This window comes from Vanacampus margaritifer, chromosome 13 (genome assembly GCF_051991255.1).
Source record: "Vanacampus margaritifer isolate UIUO_Vmar chromosome 13, RoL_Vmar_1.0, whole genome shotgun sequence".
NCBI classification, from domain to species: Eukaryota; Metazoa; Chordata; class Actinopteri; order Syngnathiformes; family Syngnathidae; genus Vanacampus; species Vanacampus margaritifer.
Genome location: NC_135444.1, coordinates 18858983 through 18875345, shown reverse-complemented (window position 1 = coordinate 18875345; position 16363 = coordinate 18858983). Strand labels below are relative to the sequence as shown.

The following is a 16363-nucleotide window of genomic DNA, read 5'->3' as shown; positions in this document are numbered from 1 at the left end:
GCTTATTGAACATCAGAACTACTCGTAGAAAATAAGACTCGACTCCAGAAATAAGCTCCTGCATCCTCTCTTGACCACCGCCTACTTGTGAACACCTCCCACTCGCACTCCTTCCATTTACACGTTGCAGCCAACCGGGAGTGCTCTCGCTGCCGGAATAAATTAAAAAATGAGGCTGTGTGTGCGTTTGCGTTAAAGACGGGAGGGAGGGAGGGAGAAAGCGCCGTTGATGCTTTCCACACACGCAGTCAGTCAGTCAGTACGCGGTCAGGTCAGCGTACCGTTTGCGCCTCGAGGTCTTTTTTGGAGAGCTTCCTTGTAACTTCTTCTTGAATTTTGACCAAAAGTCTGCAAAAAGATTTGCACTATGTGCGATTTGATTTCGACCTGGAATGTGTGAGCTTTGCGCACTCTTGGATCATCCGCGTCTCGTTCTGTGGGATTGAATCCACGATGGCGAGATTTCTCGCCACATCATTTCAACTGGATTAAAAAAAAAAAAAAAAAGGAGGAACGAGGGGAGAAAGATCGGAAATGCAACGACAAGGTCGGGCAGCCTTCTCGTGAACACTTTCAAAGACGCGTTTGTTGAAATGTTGAAGATCCGACAGCGCTAAAAAGTACTTTTTGAATGCGTCCAAGCATCTGCAACTTCACATGATTTTATGGAGAACAATTTGGTCAAGTTACGCACCGGAGAGCTTCCCGATAAGGTAACAGAAATTCATTTAAGTCAATAAATGGCAAATGTGTAGCATCAAATCTGATTTGGTGGAGTGCATTAGATTACTGTTTGATTTTAACGAGGAAAAAAAAAACAATTCATTTATTTTGTTTCATAGAACAAAACGTGATACATACCACTTGGCTATTATTCATTTATCTATTTATTGATTGATTTTGCTGGACTATTGACTCAATAGCACCCAAGGAGAGCTTAGTGAAGTAAATCAATGCAGTCCAAACATCTACTGTATATTTTGGTCCATGGTGGGTATTCAAATGTGCCACTTTAAAGTCCCAAACTCTTACCTTTTGTACTAATATGCAAAATACAGTCAATTGAACATATTTGCCTACTGCTGTAGTAGCTCCTCATTCCTGAGGTTAGGAAGAGTAAAATGGTGGGTGGGAAGGAGCAGTCAAAATGAATCACTAATCGACGAGTAATCAATAATCAAATTAACGACAACTATTATTATAATCGAGTAATCGTTTGGACAGCAATTTTTCACTGATTCCTGTGGTCCTTTATGAAAGCAGACTGATTATCTTTTGTGTTTAATCAAAATAAGACATTTGCAAAGAATGTTTTTTCTTTGGAAAACAATGACAAACTGGTGACTGAACTATCATTTGTTAATAAACAGTAATTAGGGGGAAATGCTTTTGTAATACATAATGCAAATAAACTGTGATTATTGATTAACTGATTTAATGTTCAATAGAATAAACAATTCTAAAAAATATTCAATAGTGACAGTCTCAAATGTGTCACTCTGAAGTCTTAACTCATACACAATGCTGTACATGGAGTAAAATCCGACATACAAAAACAAAGACAGTTAAAACAAATTACAAACATTAAAAACAAAACACCATAAAAACTACAACAATGTCAAATCACATGCTTCGTCAAAAGCCATAGAATAAAACTGTGTGTAAACATTCTCGTTTTTATCTGTGCCATGCTCCATGTGTCTGCGAAAATACCAAAACACAGTCTTACCCGCCCCTGCGCAGATATCTCAACTCAATGTAAAGTGTTTAATTTCACACAAACTTAAGGAAAAATGGTATGTTGGTATATATAGGTCTTGGGGAAATGTTATGTATCAAAAATATATGAGTGGTATTGGTACTTGGTATCGGTCTGAAAAAAGTGGTATCAAAAATCCTTTCTATATACTGTAGCACTCATTCCTTAGGTCAGTATGAGTAAAAAGGAGGATCTCAAATTTAAGATATCCACACATGCAACATACAGTAAATTGAAGATATTATAACAGGTCTAAATATTGTAGTACTGAGTCAGTAATAGTTAAAAAAAAAAAAACTATCTCAATCATGTTTTCCCTACACTCTTACAAAACCTTTTATTTGTCTCTGTTCTGCAATGGTGCTCTCGTGCGTGATTTCCTCCAGGACTCATCGGAAGCGCAAGGAGAATGAGGAGTCACCGGGGACGGTGGAAGCAGCATGAGCGGCCCCTGCATCTCTCTTAGACTGACGGCCCTCATGTTTCCATGGAAGTGGATAACACTAAGCCTGCTCGTGAGCCGCATGTCGGTGGGGGCCCGGGCTGCTGCCGCTGCTGAGCCCGCGCTGGCCGGCTTCGCTGGCTCCGCCGGGCCCCTGGGCTGGCTGCTGACAGCCAAGGGTCCTTTCCACCACTCACAGGACTTTATTGATTTCACAGAGCGATACCAGCAAGGATTCACCACCAAGTATAAAATTTACAGGTAAGACTTCGTGACACCTAAATGGGAATACGTTTCTTCTATGTAGTAAACAGCAAAAATACTTAATTGTGCGAATACTGAAAGATTGTACTTTGCAAATGTTCATTAAGTAAATGATATGCATATATAGCATATCATGAAATGGATGACTTAATCACATAAATGTGTATTAAATAAGGGTGTAAAAATTAATCGATTAAATTTGACTTAATTTTAACTACTCATTTTTTATCATGTGATTAATGACCGCCCTTTACTTGGAAAGCCTGTATTTGGGAATTGCAGTTGCAGCGCAGCAGACATGTCCATGTCAAAATTTAGCAGTAACAAATGTAATAATAATAATAATAATATTCATAATAAATGTAATAATGAATCATTCATTAGTGGAGACTGGGGTCAAGTTGTATTTTGCAATTTTAACAATGTGCAGAACATCATGTTAAAGATTAGAAAGATCTCAATTTGAAAAGAAAAATGCACTGAGCTGTCACCAACAAATCTTACATGTCTTACAAATGCAATGATGTAATCTAGTGGCAGAAAAGTGACCTCACCACAAATCAATATCTTGCTTGTTTTTTTTTACAGCACAGTACACCTTTTTAATTTGAACTCACTTTCATGAATTATCATGAAATTACTGTATCAATGAGTAAAAGATATCACACATTCACAATCGGGTGGTGGTATACTACATATGTAGCCAAAGATGGAAGCGTGGCTGCCAGTGTGCGCCTACGGCCCCTCCCACCACCACTGAACCACTCATACACCATGTGAGTGGCAATTATTTAACATCCATTACATTCAATGCCATTTCACATTATTAAATGAAATATATCTATATTTTTTTAATTTTCCTTTTTGTAAACAAATAAAAGCTAAGCGTGTTTTATCTTGTGTAAACCCCTTTTAGATGTGCCCGTCAATATCCTTAATTTCAGAATCATACAATATAAGGCTGCACACTGCATATCAGTAAAAAGTGAAGATAGCACAGACGCGTTTGAGCAAAGCAGATATCTGACTGAGCCAGCTGATGTGTGACAGATTACCGAACGTCTTCAGAGGTGTGTGTTATGCAGCACAGTGGGTGAGTGCATAGAGAAGCCACGGGCTATTGTTGGAAAGCTTCTTTCTGATATTTCTTCAGGATGCGGAGGCATCAAAATCAGGGCTAAAAAAATCAGCGTTTCCAAACCCCCCCCCATTAAATGAATACACACTACGATGCACATGATTGGCTCTGCACAGTGTGAGTCACGTTTGAAAGTCAAATTCTTAGAAATAACATTCCATCTGAAAATGGTCACATATTTGAGCCGGGTGGTAACAATACTCACTTTCTTCATCTTTAGGAAGCAAATGCAGGTGTTGCTTGTTCTGGTATTTCGCATTTGAGTTGAATTGTGGGCAGAATACAAATATCGTTGACTTGAACTGGCTCACATTGAGACGGCAAGCACACATAGTTGAGACAAATACCGTTTGTGTGTGTGTGTATAAGTGTCTTCCTTTCAAGGTGTAAGTATTTCTAAGATTGAGTAGTGACTGTGAAAGTGGATGATTTCTGGAAATAGCAACACTGTCAAAGCATCCATACGTATGCGTTAGTTGAGGAGCTGGTAGAACTAGCTTTGACTGATGCTGGCATTTAGTCAGTGACAGAGGTGACAATATAGAGAATGAAACACTTTCCTTCCTTTTCTTTGGTCCTTCCTCGGGTCTCCTGACGGCCTCACGACTCTGGCTGGAAGTGTTCGGTTTAGGTGAATGGGATTTTTTTAATAGGTTTTAGCTGAACTAATCAATACACACGCACACACGCACATACACATTCTCACACACATACAAAAAAAAAAAGAGAGAATGAAACACTGTCACATGGCAAAGGTGCCCATAACGAACACACACAGATTTTTTTTCAATGTAAATATACATGTAGTATTATCTAGTTAAGAACATTCAACTTGTGAACGTTACGCAGATACAAACAAAGGCTGACTGATGCCCATAAATGCCGTATTTCGCTCTTTAGTTAATATTTTTAAGTGCGCGCCACATCATACATTATGGTACAGTACTGTACTGTAGTTCCCCTTTCTGCCACAACCCCACCCGAGCAGCACCGCGCCATTACTACCTCACTGTCCTGTGGTGCACGGCACACACTCTTCAAGCACCAAATATAATAAAAAAAAATAATAATAATAATTAAAAAATAATATTATTAAAATATAACAATAATAAAATATATTTTTGAATTTAATGTATGCACTTTAGAGTCAGTATATACTGTATATAATTTGTTTCATTTTTTTTATTTTTAACATATTTTTATTATTTAATTTTCAAAAAAAATCATAAAATTTAACTTCAAATTGAATGTGATTCGACTTACATACAAATTCGACTTACAAACAACCTCTCGGAAGCCATTGTGTTCGTAAGTTGAGCACTACCTGTAATGTGTTGTTTTTCTCAAAACAACATACATTTAAAGGTTAAAAACAGCTTTGTCCTTCTTGTACTGGCAAATCCGCCGTAGTTTATTTCCATGAGACAGGACCGACTGCTTAAAACCTGCTCGTACAGGATGTCTTCATCCTTGGGGTATTTAATGCACATACGTCAATTAACTGAGGTTTCAAAGCAAACATGGTGAGGCAGCATTTATCTGTTATGCTGCATGCAAATGGAATACATTGCCAACAAAAGTGAAGTCAGCCCCAACTATAAATGCTTTTGGGATTTTAGGTGTTTTGCTTTAGGTTTTGTGAAGCACATTGACTTGTGTATGAAATGTGCGATATAAATAAAGTTTACTAAATAACATGGTTAACTCTTGTTAACCTAGTTGCGTTTATCACCATTAGGTGCTATTTTTGTTCCATTTAAGTCCTTAACCCCCTTTCCTTGACTCCCTTGTCAAATGATGTCAAACTAATTTCCTTTTTTGGCTGATAAGTACTCTATGGAGATCAGTTGGGCCGATGTCGTCACTGTGACGTGGAAGTCAGGGATGAGATGAAAGGCTGAGGGAGTTGGCTGCAACTTGCGGGCAGAAAAAACATCTTATCTTCCCCCCCCCCCCCCCCCACCCCTGCTGGCAGGTCATTTCCAACCACCAGAACAATTTGCAGAAAAGTTGTGCCAGTTTGAGCTCATATGAATGGAACACATTTCCCATTCAGTCTGTTCTGAAATAGCATCGATCATCGATCCATGCAAAGTAAAATACGACATCCAACAGGTTGGCCCAAAGAGAAAATAATTATGAAAAATGTGGAAATTTTAAACATGCAAGAGAGTCATATAAAATAACTTCCTTTTGGTAAGGTGTAATTTGCTGCTTAGGTACATTAATGGCCTCCTTAAAAAGTGAGTGGCGAACAGCAGTTATGAAAGAACTTGCAGGAAGCAATTTCACCGCAATGCACGCAGAAAATGTCAGGCAATTAACGCCAGCCCTTCACAGACTATTCTTCCTTCAAATACTGACAGAATGAGTTTGACATGATTATTATTTTTTTTTGCATCAGAGGTGGGAATTGGCGGAAAGATGAGCAAAATGCATGTTTGCAATGTGGTGTTAAGAAAGAGTTTCTGGCTCATATAGTGTACTTTCCTGAGAATCAGCGTATTAGTCAAAATGTCAGCTCCTTCTTTATCCTCCTCATGGACCATAACTTTGATATCACGCCTCATCTGACATGTTTTATCCTCTCATTTCTCTTGTTTCTTTACAGTGTTTTAAAGCTACGCTCCCTTGTAATTATTCCACAAGTACTAGAGAGGCCTGACTTATTGCACTTTAAGACAATTCAGGATCTTTTTAATTTACTGTTTTTTTACGACCATAAGGCGCATATGAAAAGGCACAGTCTTAGTTACGGGTGCTATTTCTGTATCTAACACACACATAAGGCGCACCGCACTATTAGGCGCACCGCACTATTAGGCGCAGGCACGGTTAAACAAATGCTAGCTCAAAACATATGGTAGCATGCTTTCACGCTAAAATATACACTAGCATGCATGCTAGCCTGTTTGCTAGCGTATGTTTTTAAAAAGGCAGCGGAGCAAAACTGAGTTCGGTTGTACTTTATTGAAATATTTAACAATGGTTGTACTTGAAGTATTTAACAATGTACTCATGTTACTTTTGATCAATCCTCATCCACAAATCCCTCATAGTCCTCATCTTCTGTATCCGAAACGAACAGCTGGGCTGGTTCTCCAACAAACATGTCAGGTTCCCTCTCGTCATTGTAGTATTGTCAGTCAGTCTCGTTCCCGTGCGGCACCTCAGAAATGATGCCGGCTTTTGCGGAAGCTCGATTAGCCCAAGAATGCACAATCCATTCACAAATGGTGGCGTAACTTGCGCTCTAGAAGTTCCATAAAGCGAAAGCAGTGAGCATCAAGACATCCAACTGTATCCTATAAAGAGGAAACCGGGCCCTGGTTGAAGACTTGCAGGCATGAGAAACCGAAAGACTCACGTCATCTTTTAGTTGAGTCTTTCGGGTTCTCATGCCTGCCATGCCTGTCTCTCAGCTGGCCCGGGAATGCCTTGGAATCCTGCCGGAGGAGCTGATTGAAGTGGCTGGGGAGAGAGAAGTATGGGCTTCCCTTCTAAGGCTGTTGCCCCCGCGACCCGACCCCAAATAAGTGGTAGTAAATGGATGGATGATGTTCCACAATTTATCAATATCGGATTGAATGGAAGTGAATTGAATCAAATCAGAAAAAAAAATTCATCGAACTGAACTCTTGTAAATCGAAAATGAATCGGTTGAGAAAATTAGAATTAGTCGGGTTTCCATCCACCCATTTTTATTCAAACTTTCAAGAAATGTGAAAATAAAACTTAATGGAAAGCTGGAAATTAAAAAAAAAGGGCCCAAAATTCGCAAAAAAAGTTTACGCTTGGAGAGGGTGGATTTTGAAGCGTATCGAAAAAAGGAAAATGCAAATTTTGGCTATGGAAACAGGTTTTGCGAATGAACGCTGACAAGACTGGATACACGTCGCACGTTTTGACCGGATATTACGTCACACGTACGTTTGTAGTCACAAAGCACTGGCGGACGAAAAAGTAAGATATGCTTGAGGGGACGACAAATCAGAAATCTTTTTGGGATTAATTAAAGAAGTAAATATTAGTGCACACGTCGTCATTGCACAGCGCAGTCGCTTCCTGTTCTTTTTCTTTTAAAATACTGCTGGATCACATCTCTATGGTCCGTTTTCAATATTCGCAAAAAAAGAACAGATGGAAGTCACATGACCGTTTTTCGCATTTTCAGTAAATTTGCTTAAAAAATTCCAAACACTTGGATGGAAACCCGCACTAATGATAACTAACCCTATCAAATATGCTCCGTCACATCCGTGAATCTTGCGACCATAAGCAGTATAGGAAATATGTGGACCAATTAAGTTATTTGTAAGCTTTGGCCCACATGATGAGACTTTTTCAGACCCGTCTATTTCTACACATAAATGCCCGTATGGCTTGCCCAACGGGTCAGTCAACCTTTTGTCCTCCAGTCATAGGTTGTGGGAAAAAAAAAGTCCTTCCCCTGACTGCCAGCAGCAACGGCAATGACGAGGACGTCAGCCGGCATCGAGCTCATAACTTGTGACAAGTGTGTGATGGAGGAATGACCCGAGCCAGAGATTCATGAAAGTAACCCCCTCTAACCCCACCCCCTTACGTCTGTGTGTGAAATGAACATTTGGAAGCAACTGCGAAATAATCGGTCAAATATGTGTAAATATTCTGGTACGGCTGTTTTAAATATTTCTATATTCATATTTTCTTGACACTAGATTAAACAGCCTAGATAATAATTTTCAGATTTATTTGTTGCGCGGCTACGCAACGTTACCGTTATTGCAATTTATATTTTAAGTTTGAGCTTTAAATCGCTACCCCAGAGAGAGCAGCTGTATCGTAAAGCGCAACGTTATGGTTGTTGATTGCCCCTCCGGCTTCTGTTGTTTGTGTTTTGTGAGGTTTGTGGATGTTTGCACATTATGTATTAACACAAGTTCACGCTCCATTATGTATCATACAACCGGCTGCATTTCTTGTTTGCGCGCCAACACACATCACTTGTCAAAGGTGCGATGACAAATTGCAATACAAAAGGGATCAGTAGGTCGGCTGTCAGCGCGCCCTCCCGCAAATCACGCGCCGGCGCTGACTTGTGTGGTTTTCTATTGTCGGAGGTGCAGTGGCATTCATGGAAGCGACAAATCAATACGGCAATTTCCTTGTTTAATAAAACTCTCATCCTGCAGTTTGGTGCTATCGTCACACTATGTGGGACTTGACTATAATACGGCTAAATTGGCTTGTTATATCTGCAAATAGATAAAACAAGGTCAAGACAGCTTTTATCTCTATTGTATTGTATTTTTTAGTGTCTTTTTTTTTCTGTCTTGAACACAACATGAATGTCACAATACATCTAATTCCACTCGTGCTTTTCAGTTGTTAAACTTGATATATTCACTTGAATTAATCCCCCCCAAATTTCTTGGATCAATATATTCACTTGAATTAACTCATAATTAATTAAACTTAATATATTCAATTTTGATTAATTTAATTCAATTGTGTGTTACCAATTGAAGCAATTTTATTAAATTAAATTAACTTCAAGTTGTAATCTTAAATTGGTTCAACAATTCTCTTCTTAGAGTGAATAGTGGAAAAGTGAAAAGTAAGATTTTAACATTAAGTGCCATACAAGTAGTTTTGAGAAAATTACTTTCAAAATTAAAAAAAAAAATTATTAATTACTTTCTCAAAAGGTAATTGAATAGTCGCAAAAATACTCCATAAATGTAACTAGTTACCAGGGAAGGTAATTATCGCCGTACTTTTTCACCCAAAACAAAGAATTCTGATTTTGGAGCACAATCATATATTTCATTTACTAAGTATTGAATGGACTTTCAACCACAACTGGTAGACTTACTATAGGTCTTAGTTCAAGTGTCTTCACTATTGAAAGCTTAAATTTTAGGTGCTTTTTTTTTAGTGATGGGAAAATGAAGCCTCATGAAGCACTTGTGATATTTTTTGACTCCTCTAGATGGCACTATTGGTTTAAAAAGCCAGTGGAAATGTAATACATTTCCATTGCACTAGCCTTTATATTTGAACCAAGAGCACCATCTAGAGGAGTAAAAAAAATAGTAAAAGTGCTTCATGAAGCTTCATGAGGCTTCATTTTCCCATTACTACTTTTTTTTACCCCAATGTCATGTAAAAAAAAATTAAAAAAATAAAACAGATTACAAGTATTTTCATGTCCCTGTGGGATAAGCCACCAATCAAAAGATGGTGCTTTAGGTGGAGGCTGGTGTCTATGGATCTCAATCTGCTTCGTCTGTCAGTCTTCAGTCTCTCCTTTGGTCTCTTGAGGTCTCCCTGATTTGTTGGAATTTGGATGTTTCTGAGGTTGGTGAAGGACTCTGGTTGGTGGTGTCTGGTCTGTGCTGGATTTCACTTTCCTTTCTTTTCTTTAGTCCTTCCTCGGGTCTCCTGACGGCCTCACGACTCTGGCTGGAAGTGTTCGGTTTAGGTGAACGGTATGGGATTTTTTAATAGGTTTTAAGTGAACTAATGAACACACACACACTTGCACACACACCCGCACATACACATACTCACCCACATACAAAATAAAAAAGATAAAAAAGAGAGAGCAACGATGATGACATGCCAAATCGGTAAAATTACCGAATGAACAATACTGAGCTCGCCAGAAAAAAAAAAAAAAAAAAAAAAAAAAGCCGGTGCTTTGAGTCCGACTCACAATGGTCAACGGCAGCATGTCCTCCACCTGATACGCGGCTGCCAGTTTGTGGGGCAGAAAAATCAAGCTTTGTTTTGTTTGCATGCCGCTTGGCTTTCGCTCCATTCATCTCCAGTTAAAGGCTGCTTCACCTGTAGATTTAATTGGCCTTGCCATTCCTATTGTTTATTGTTCCCTCACTTCTCTCAACTCACGACTTGAGTTGGATTGTCGTGCGTACGTCTGTGCAAAATTCTTACTTTTGTTCCTGATCACAATGAAATTTGACTCTACCTCAGCCAATCGTCACTTATTCGGTTGTAGGCCTATCGTGTCCCATCACAAAGAAGAAGAACCGTTAAAATAACACACACACAGCTAGTCGGATGAAAACAGCTTCAGTGGTCTAATTAAAGTAATTCAGTCCAGGTTTTGGGACAATAACGGTAATGCCGTTGTCACGATTCACAAAGTAATCAATTAGATTACTGGGGAAAAAAAAGTTAGTATCACCGTGTATTTATAACACCTTTAAAACTTATAAGTATAGGCAATGTTTAACTGTTGTAACTTCAAATATGATTATTATAAGCACCTCACACATTTCTTTCTTTCTTTTTTTTTTTAAAGTGTTTTTGTTCTTAATTGTGATAGTAATTGGCCATGTTTTGCAGGGGTTACATTCCAAAAACTGCCACCAACGAAAAGCGGAAAATCCATAAATACCGGCTCGCCTCCCAAACTGAAAAAGGGTTAAAGCCCGAAATTATCAACACAAGCTCTTCAAAAACATTCTAGACACACACTAAAATAAATAGATGTACTCAAACTCATTTTAAAATCAGAATACTTACCAGGGGAGATGCAAAACTTCAGTGCAGGTTATTTTAGGTTTAACATATTTTCGCATCTTGTGCATGCAATGAAATGATACCAAACGGATGCTTATCAACAGTGTTGCCACAATGACCTTGAAAAAATAACTTACTTTATGAATGTTCAAAATTTCTTTGTGACAAGAAAAACTCTTTGTGACCAGGGGTGTGCCAAAAAATTGATTCTCATAAGAATCGTGATTCTCATTTAGTATGATTCAGAATCGATTTTATATGTCCCGAAATCGATTTTATCTAAATTATTTCATACTGTCTTACCTTTGTCTGTGCGCGCCTTTATTTGGAGCGCTGTTCATGTAATGCCCGGTTTGGCCACTGAGGGGCAGTGTGGTTCCATGCGGTCGTTGTAGCCACATTAGAGAGTAGAAGGAAAAAGTCACGATCGAGTTATTCCAATAAAAGTTGTTTTTTTCAGCGTGGAGCCGTTCTTTTGAGTGATAAAAATGCCGTGAGTAGCGCGCTAATTAGCATTAGCAAGTCAGACTGGAGTAGATCATTACAATTCCTTGCACATCTATAGATTGAAGCAAAAGTCGTTGTCAATCAAATCATTTTGAATCATAAAGCGTTCCTAATCGAAAATTGTTTCTGAATCGAATCGCAGACCAAAAAAATCGGAATCAAATCGAATCGTGAGACATTCAAAGAAACCCCTATTTGTGACCATCAAAACTGTTGTAAACATCTTTGCGAACGGCGGGATACGAACTTTAGCAGTTGGCGCATTTGAAGCTGGCTCGCCCGTTGGTCTAGACTTTCTGGCAGCAGGAAATGTGACTGTAATAGTGCATTTAAAAGGTTTTTTTTCTGCTATTGAATAAATCAAATTATCAATCAGTCAATCAACCCTCAGCTTATAAGTCAAATACCACTATATTCTCCAAAAGCATTCTCGAATGATCAACTGCTGCCGTGCACAATTCTGTTGACCTACTCAATACGAATTACGGTATTTTTTCCTTGTAAATGACCATCATGGAATAAGGTTACAGGAAAGCATATATTATTGCCAATGGTAAAATATCTATTATGTTTGCTTTCTTTCCGTGTGACATTTAAATAGTCTAATGATTAGACGTATTGGGAATACAATGTGTAGGTCACCAAACATTTGCATGTTTGAGAAGAAGGCGGTTTCCAAATTGAGAATTGAATAACTTGTGTTAACCTTGGATATTCATGTTTTCCCTTTGGGATCGTCCTTCGGGAAAACAGGCAGAGTTGGTTAGTTTGAGACTGTGAATGTGAATTATCTCGTCTGTTTCGAAGCAGTCAGCCCCGTTATTGAGTGGAGAAATGTGAGGTGTGCTCAGTCAGACGTCCTTGGCGAGTTGAGTGGGATTCAGCGGAACAATGGGATCGTATATGGCGAGCCATGCTGTTTGGCAGTTGCAGTTTTATGTTGCGGTTTTACTGTATGTGATCGTTAAGTGTGGTCATTTCCTCCTACACTTCTTTTATTTGCGGAATGACATAACTTTTGTTTTCAAATGATCATAAAATCAGATTGTAACTGAGAAGAAGAACAACAACAACAAGAGATTTAAAAATTCCAACATACTTTTATTCAACTGTCGCGATTATTTGTGTTGCCGTAATGGTAGTCACTTGACTTTTTTTTCTTTTTTTCTTTCTTTTGAGAGAGCTCAGTACTGTTCATTCGGTAATTTTACCGATTCGACATGTCATCATCAGTGCTCTCTCTCTTTTCTTTTCTTTTTTCTTTTTCTTTGTATTTTGTATGTGCGTGTATATGTATGTGTGTGTGTGTACTCATTAGTTCACCTAAAACCTAAAATTAAAAATCCCATACCGTTCACCTAAGCCAAATATTCAGAATCCAGCTAGAGTCGTGAGGTTGTCAGGAGACCCGAGGAAGGATCAAAGGAAAGAAAGGAAAGTGAAATCCAGCACCGACCAGACATAGTAGTCACTTGACTTGTGTTCCGAATTATGTAGATTAAATACGAGCGGCAGGATTCTTGAGGATAATACCGATAGTGACCACTGGGGGGCCACTGTTGTCACTTGTAACTTCCGAGTGGTGTTTCCCACCGTGTCTCTTCTAAGGGTTGGATCAGAACCCAGATAAGGCTCGTCTGGACACTTGATAAGCATTCATAAAACACCGGTTCGGGCTAAAAACGGCTTTCAGATATCAGCAGGAGTTTAGGTATGTGTTTCATGTGGGTTGTAAACGAGAAATTGATTCCCTTGCTGGAGTGGAGTTCAAAGTGTTTTTGTTCTCTTGCACAGTCTCTGGTTGTTTGAGAAAACACAGGGCCGATCCGCATGGGTGAACGCAGACACATTTCCAAGAGGGAAATGCTTCAAAAGGGAAGCAACAAAAAAAATGATGAGGGTGACGGGGCAATAATTGCTACACAACAATCCATGTTTTTTTAGGGATGGGAATCTTTGAATGTCTCACGATTTCCAATTTTTGTGTCTGCGATTCGATTCAGAATAGATTTTCGATTCAGAACGATTTTTGATTCAAAACATTTGATTGACAATGATTTCTGCTTCGATGGATGGATGTGCAAAGAATCGTCATGATCTGCTCCAGTCTGACTTGCTAACGCTAATTAGCGTGCTTCTCGCGGCACTTTTCTCGCTCAAAAGAGCGGCTATTCGTACAAAACACTTCAGGAAAGTATACAGAGAAGCATGTTAACATTACTCACCGGCATATGCTCTTCCTACGCTGCAAAAAAACTTTTATTGGCGTAACTTGATCGTGACCTTCAACTCTGGCTACAACTTAACAGTGTACAACGCGCGGAACCACACTGCCCCTAAGTGGCCAAATTATGTACAACATGAACAGCGCTCCCAATAAAGGCACACACAAACAAGGGCAAGACAGTATAAAATAATTTAAAAAAAATGGATTTTGAGACATTTAAAATAGATTCTGAATCGTACTAAATGAGAATCGCCACTCTTATGCGAATTTTTTTTTGGGACACCCCTAATTTCAACCTATTATTACTCCTCACAACACCAAAAAATCCAAACTTATCCTTGCCTAGAAAACACTTTTTTCCCTGAAAAAACGTCTCAATATAATCTTTGGTGACACCTGTCCTGGAACTTTTCTGACACACTACATACAGTATGTTATCAAACTAAAAGGATGAATTTGTTGGCATTTTATGTTTTTTTTTTCCCGTTAGTATCAAGCTGTCTGAGGTCAGATTAGAGTGTCTGGCCGACTCCAGCTCTCTCCTATCTTGTACGGGTGTAAAAGTGTTGCTGATAAATTTGTTCCGACTCTCTGATGACTGCAAGCGCTGGGATGCAAATAAAAAGCTTATGGGCTTTTTATTAACCAGGGGTCATAATTTCACACTATTCAAGTCCTGACTTTTTACTCCTGGAGGTCTTTCCGCAACGATTAATGACATTGAGGCTGATCCAAACAATAATGTATGTAGGTCACCGCAAATGTCGCCGTTCATGTGGCACTTGCATCATAGAAACACAGGATGTACAATCTTTGGGGGGTGCATTTTTGTTGTGGCTTGTTTGAGCTCAAAGACTGGAAATGAAAACAGATTTTAACAGAAATATTAGACCACCTGTCATGGAAATAAAAGATCATCGAGCACCGTGACGTGCTATTAATGAGGGCACTTACAACCCAACAGAATTTACATACTGTATATACAGACGCTCCCCTACTTACGAACATTCGAGTTACGAACAACGGTACATACGAACATGTCTGCGCGTGTGTCGGAAAATGTCCGGAAAGAGATGCTGTAAGTTAGATTTTGTATTGCGCGACTTTTTCCGAGTGTAGTGCTTCTTTCTGCTTTTTTCTCCCTATGGGGAGGAATTGAGTAACCAAGACCTCATGGAGATGGAGGCTCAGCAACGTGTCGAGGAGGAGGAGGAAGAAACGCCTGCCCCCGTGAAGAAATTCGAGGCGAAACTCTTGGCCGAGGGGTTTTCGCTCATAGATAAAGCCATCGCACTCTTCGAGCAGCAAGACCCAAATATTGAACGTTGCACAAAGTTTGCAAATCAATTGAATGATGCCATACAGTGCTACCGCATCATTTATGATGAGAAAAAGAAGGAAACTGTGCAATCGTCGTTGGATCGCTTCTTTCGGCCAGTTTCTAGTGAATCCTCCAAGGAAGATACTCATCAACCCTCATCTTCTTCTCCTCGACCCTCAACTTCTTCCTAAGTGTTCTTCCATTAAGTGTCTCTCGCTCTCTCTCTAACATACAGTACTGTACGTATTCTCTCCATTTTATTAAAAGTTTTTTTCAGTACAAACCAATGCAGTTTACTTGTACAAGCCTTAAACATACTTATATAAACCTTCAATATACTTATATAGGCTTTAAACATAAATTATAATACAAAATATAGCGCTGAAGCAACTTACGAACGAATTCACCTTACGAACGATCGCTCGGAACGTAACTCGTTCGTAAGTTGGGGAGCGTCTGTACATCTAAATTTGACATGATTTACTGGGACTTTTTAAAATATTGTATTTTTACTTATCTTCCCTAAAATGTACATTTAAAATAATAATAATAATGAAAATTTTGTTGTAAAGGTTATAAGTAGGGCTGTCATTGAATTATTCTATTGATTATTCCATTGAATAATCAAATAATCAGAAACAATTTTATTTTCCATTATGTTTTGTTACAAAACTAGTTAATAATGAATAAATATTGTTGTTTATTTGGTATTGTTTAGTATAAAAAACAACAACAACTAAACAACTATTAAGCAATATCACAGAAGAGGGATTAAAGATTAAAGAGGGATTCTTGCCAACCTTCCTTAAACTTATTCAGTTTGGTCATTGTTTTCCAAAATAAAAGTTTTCAAAATAAAAGAATAAATATTGTTGAGAGGCTGAAATCAGAGGATTTGGAGCTAAACAACAATGAATTGATTATTGAAATATTTGTTGATTAATTTGATAGTCAATTAGTAGTTAACTCTTTCACTGCCACTGACGTTAAAAGACAAGTAAAAACCTACGGAGGGCTGCCAATGACGTTAAAAGACGTCATGCAATTTAAAAAAATTTTTTTTTTGAAACGGGTGCTGGCAAGCCTTCCGCATCTGTTGTGAAAGTTTCAAGGAGGTCTGTTGTGCCTAATGACTATTTTTGGCCCCTAGAGGGCAGCGATGACTCTCTTTAGAG

The 16363-nt window shown here is 38.6% G+C and overlaps 1 protein-coding gene across 1 annotated transcript in view; it reads left to right on the top strand.

The window, feature by feature from the left end:
* The first annotated feature begins 239 nt into the window (after positions 1-239).
* The window catches only part of LOC144062848 (BMP/retinoic acid-inducible neural-specific protein 3-like), a 45667-nt gene continuing 29543 nt past the window's right edge, over positions 240-16363 (top strand). The window contains exons 1-2 of the mRNA XM_077584607.1: positions 240-713; positions 2146-2462. Coding sequence (XP_077440733.1) covers positions 2200-2462 — 263 coding nt within the window. The 5' untranslated portion in view covers positions 240-713; positions 2146-2199. The remainder of the gene's footprint in view (positions 714-2145; positions 2463-16363) is intronic.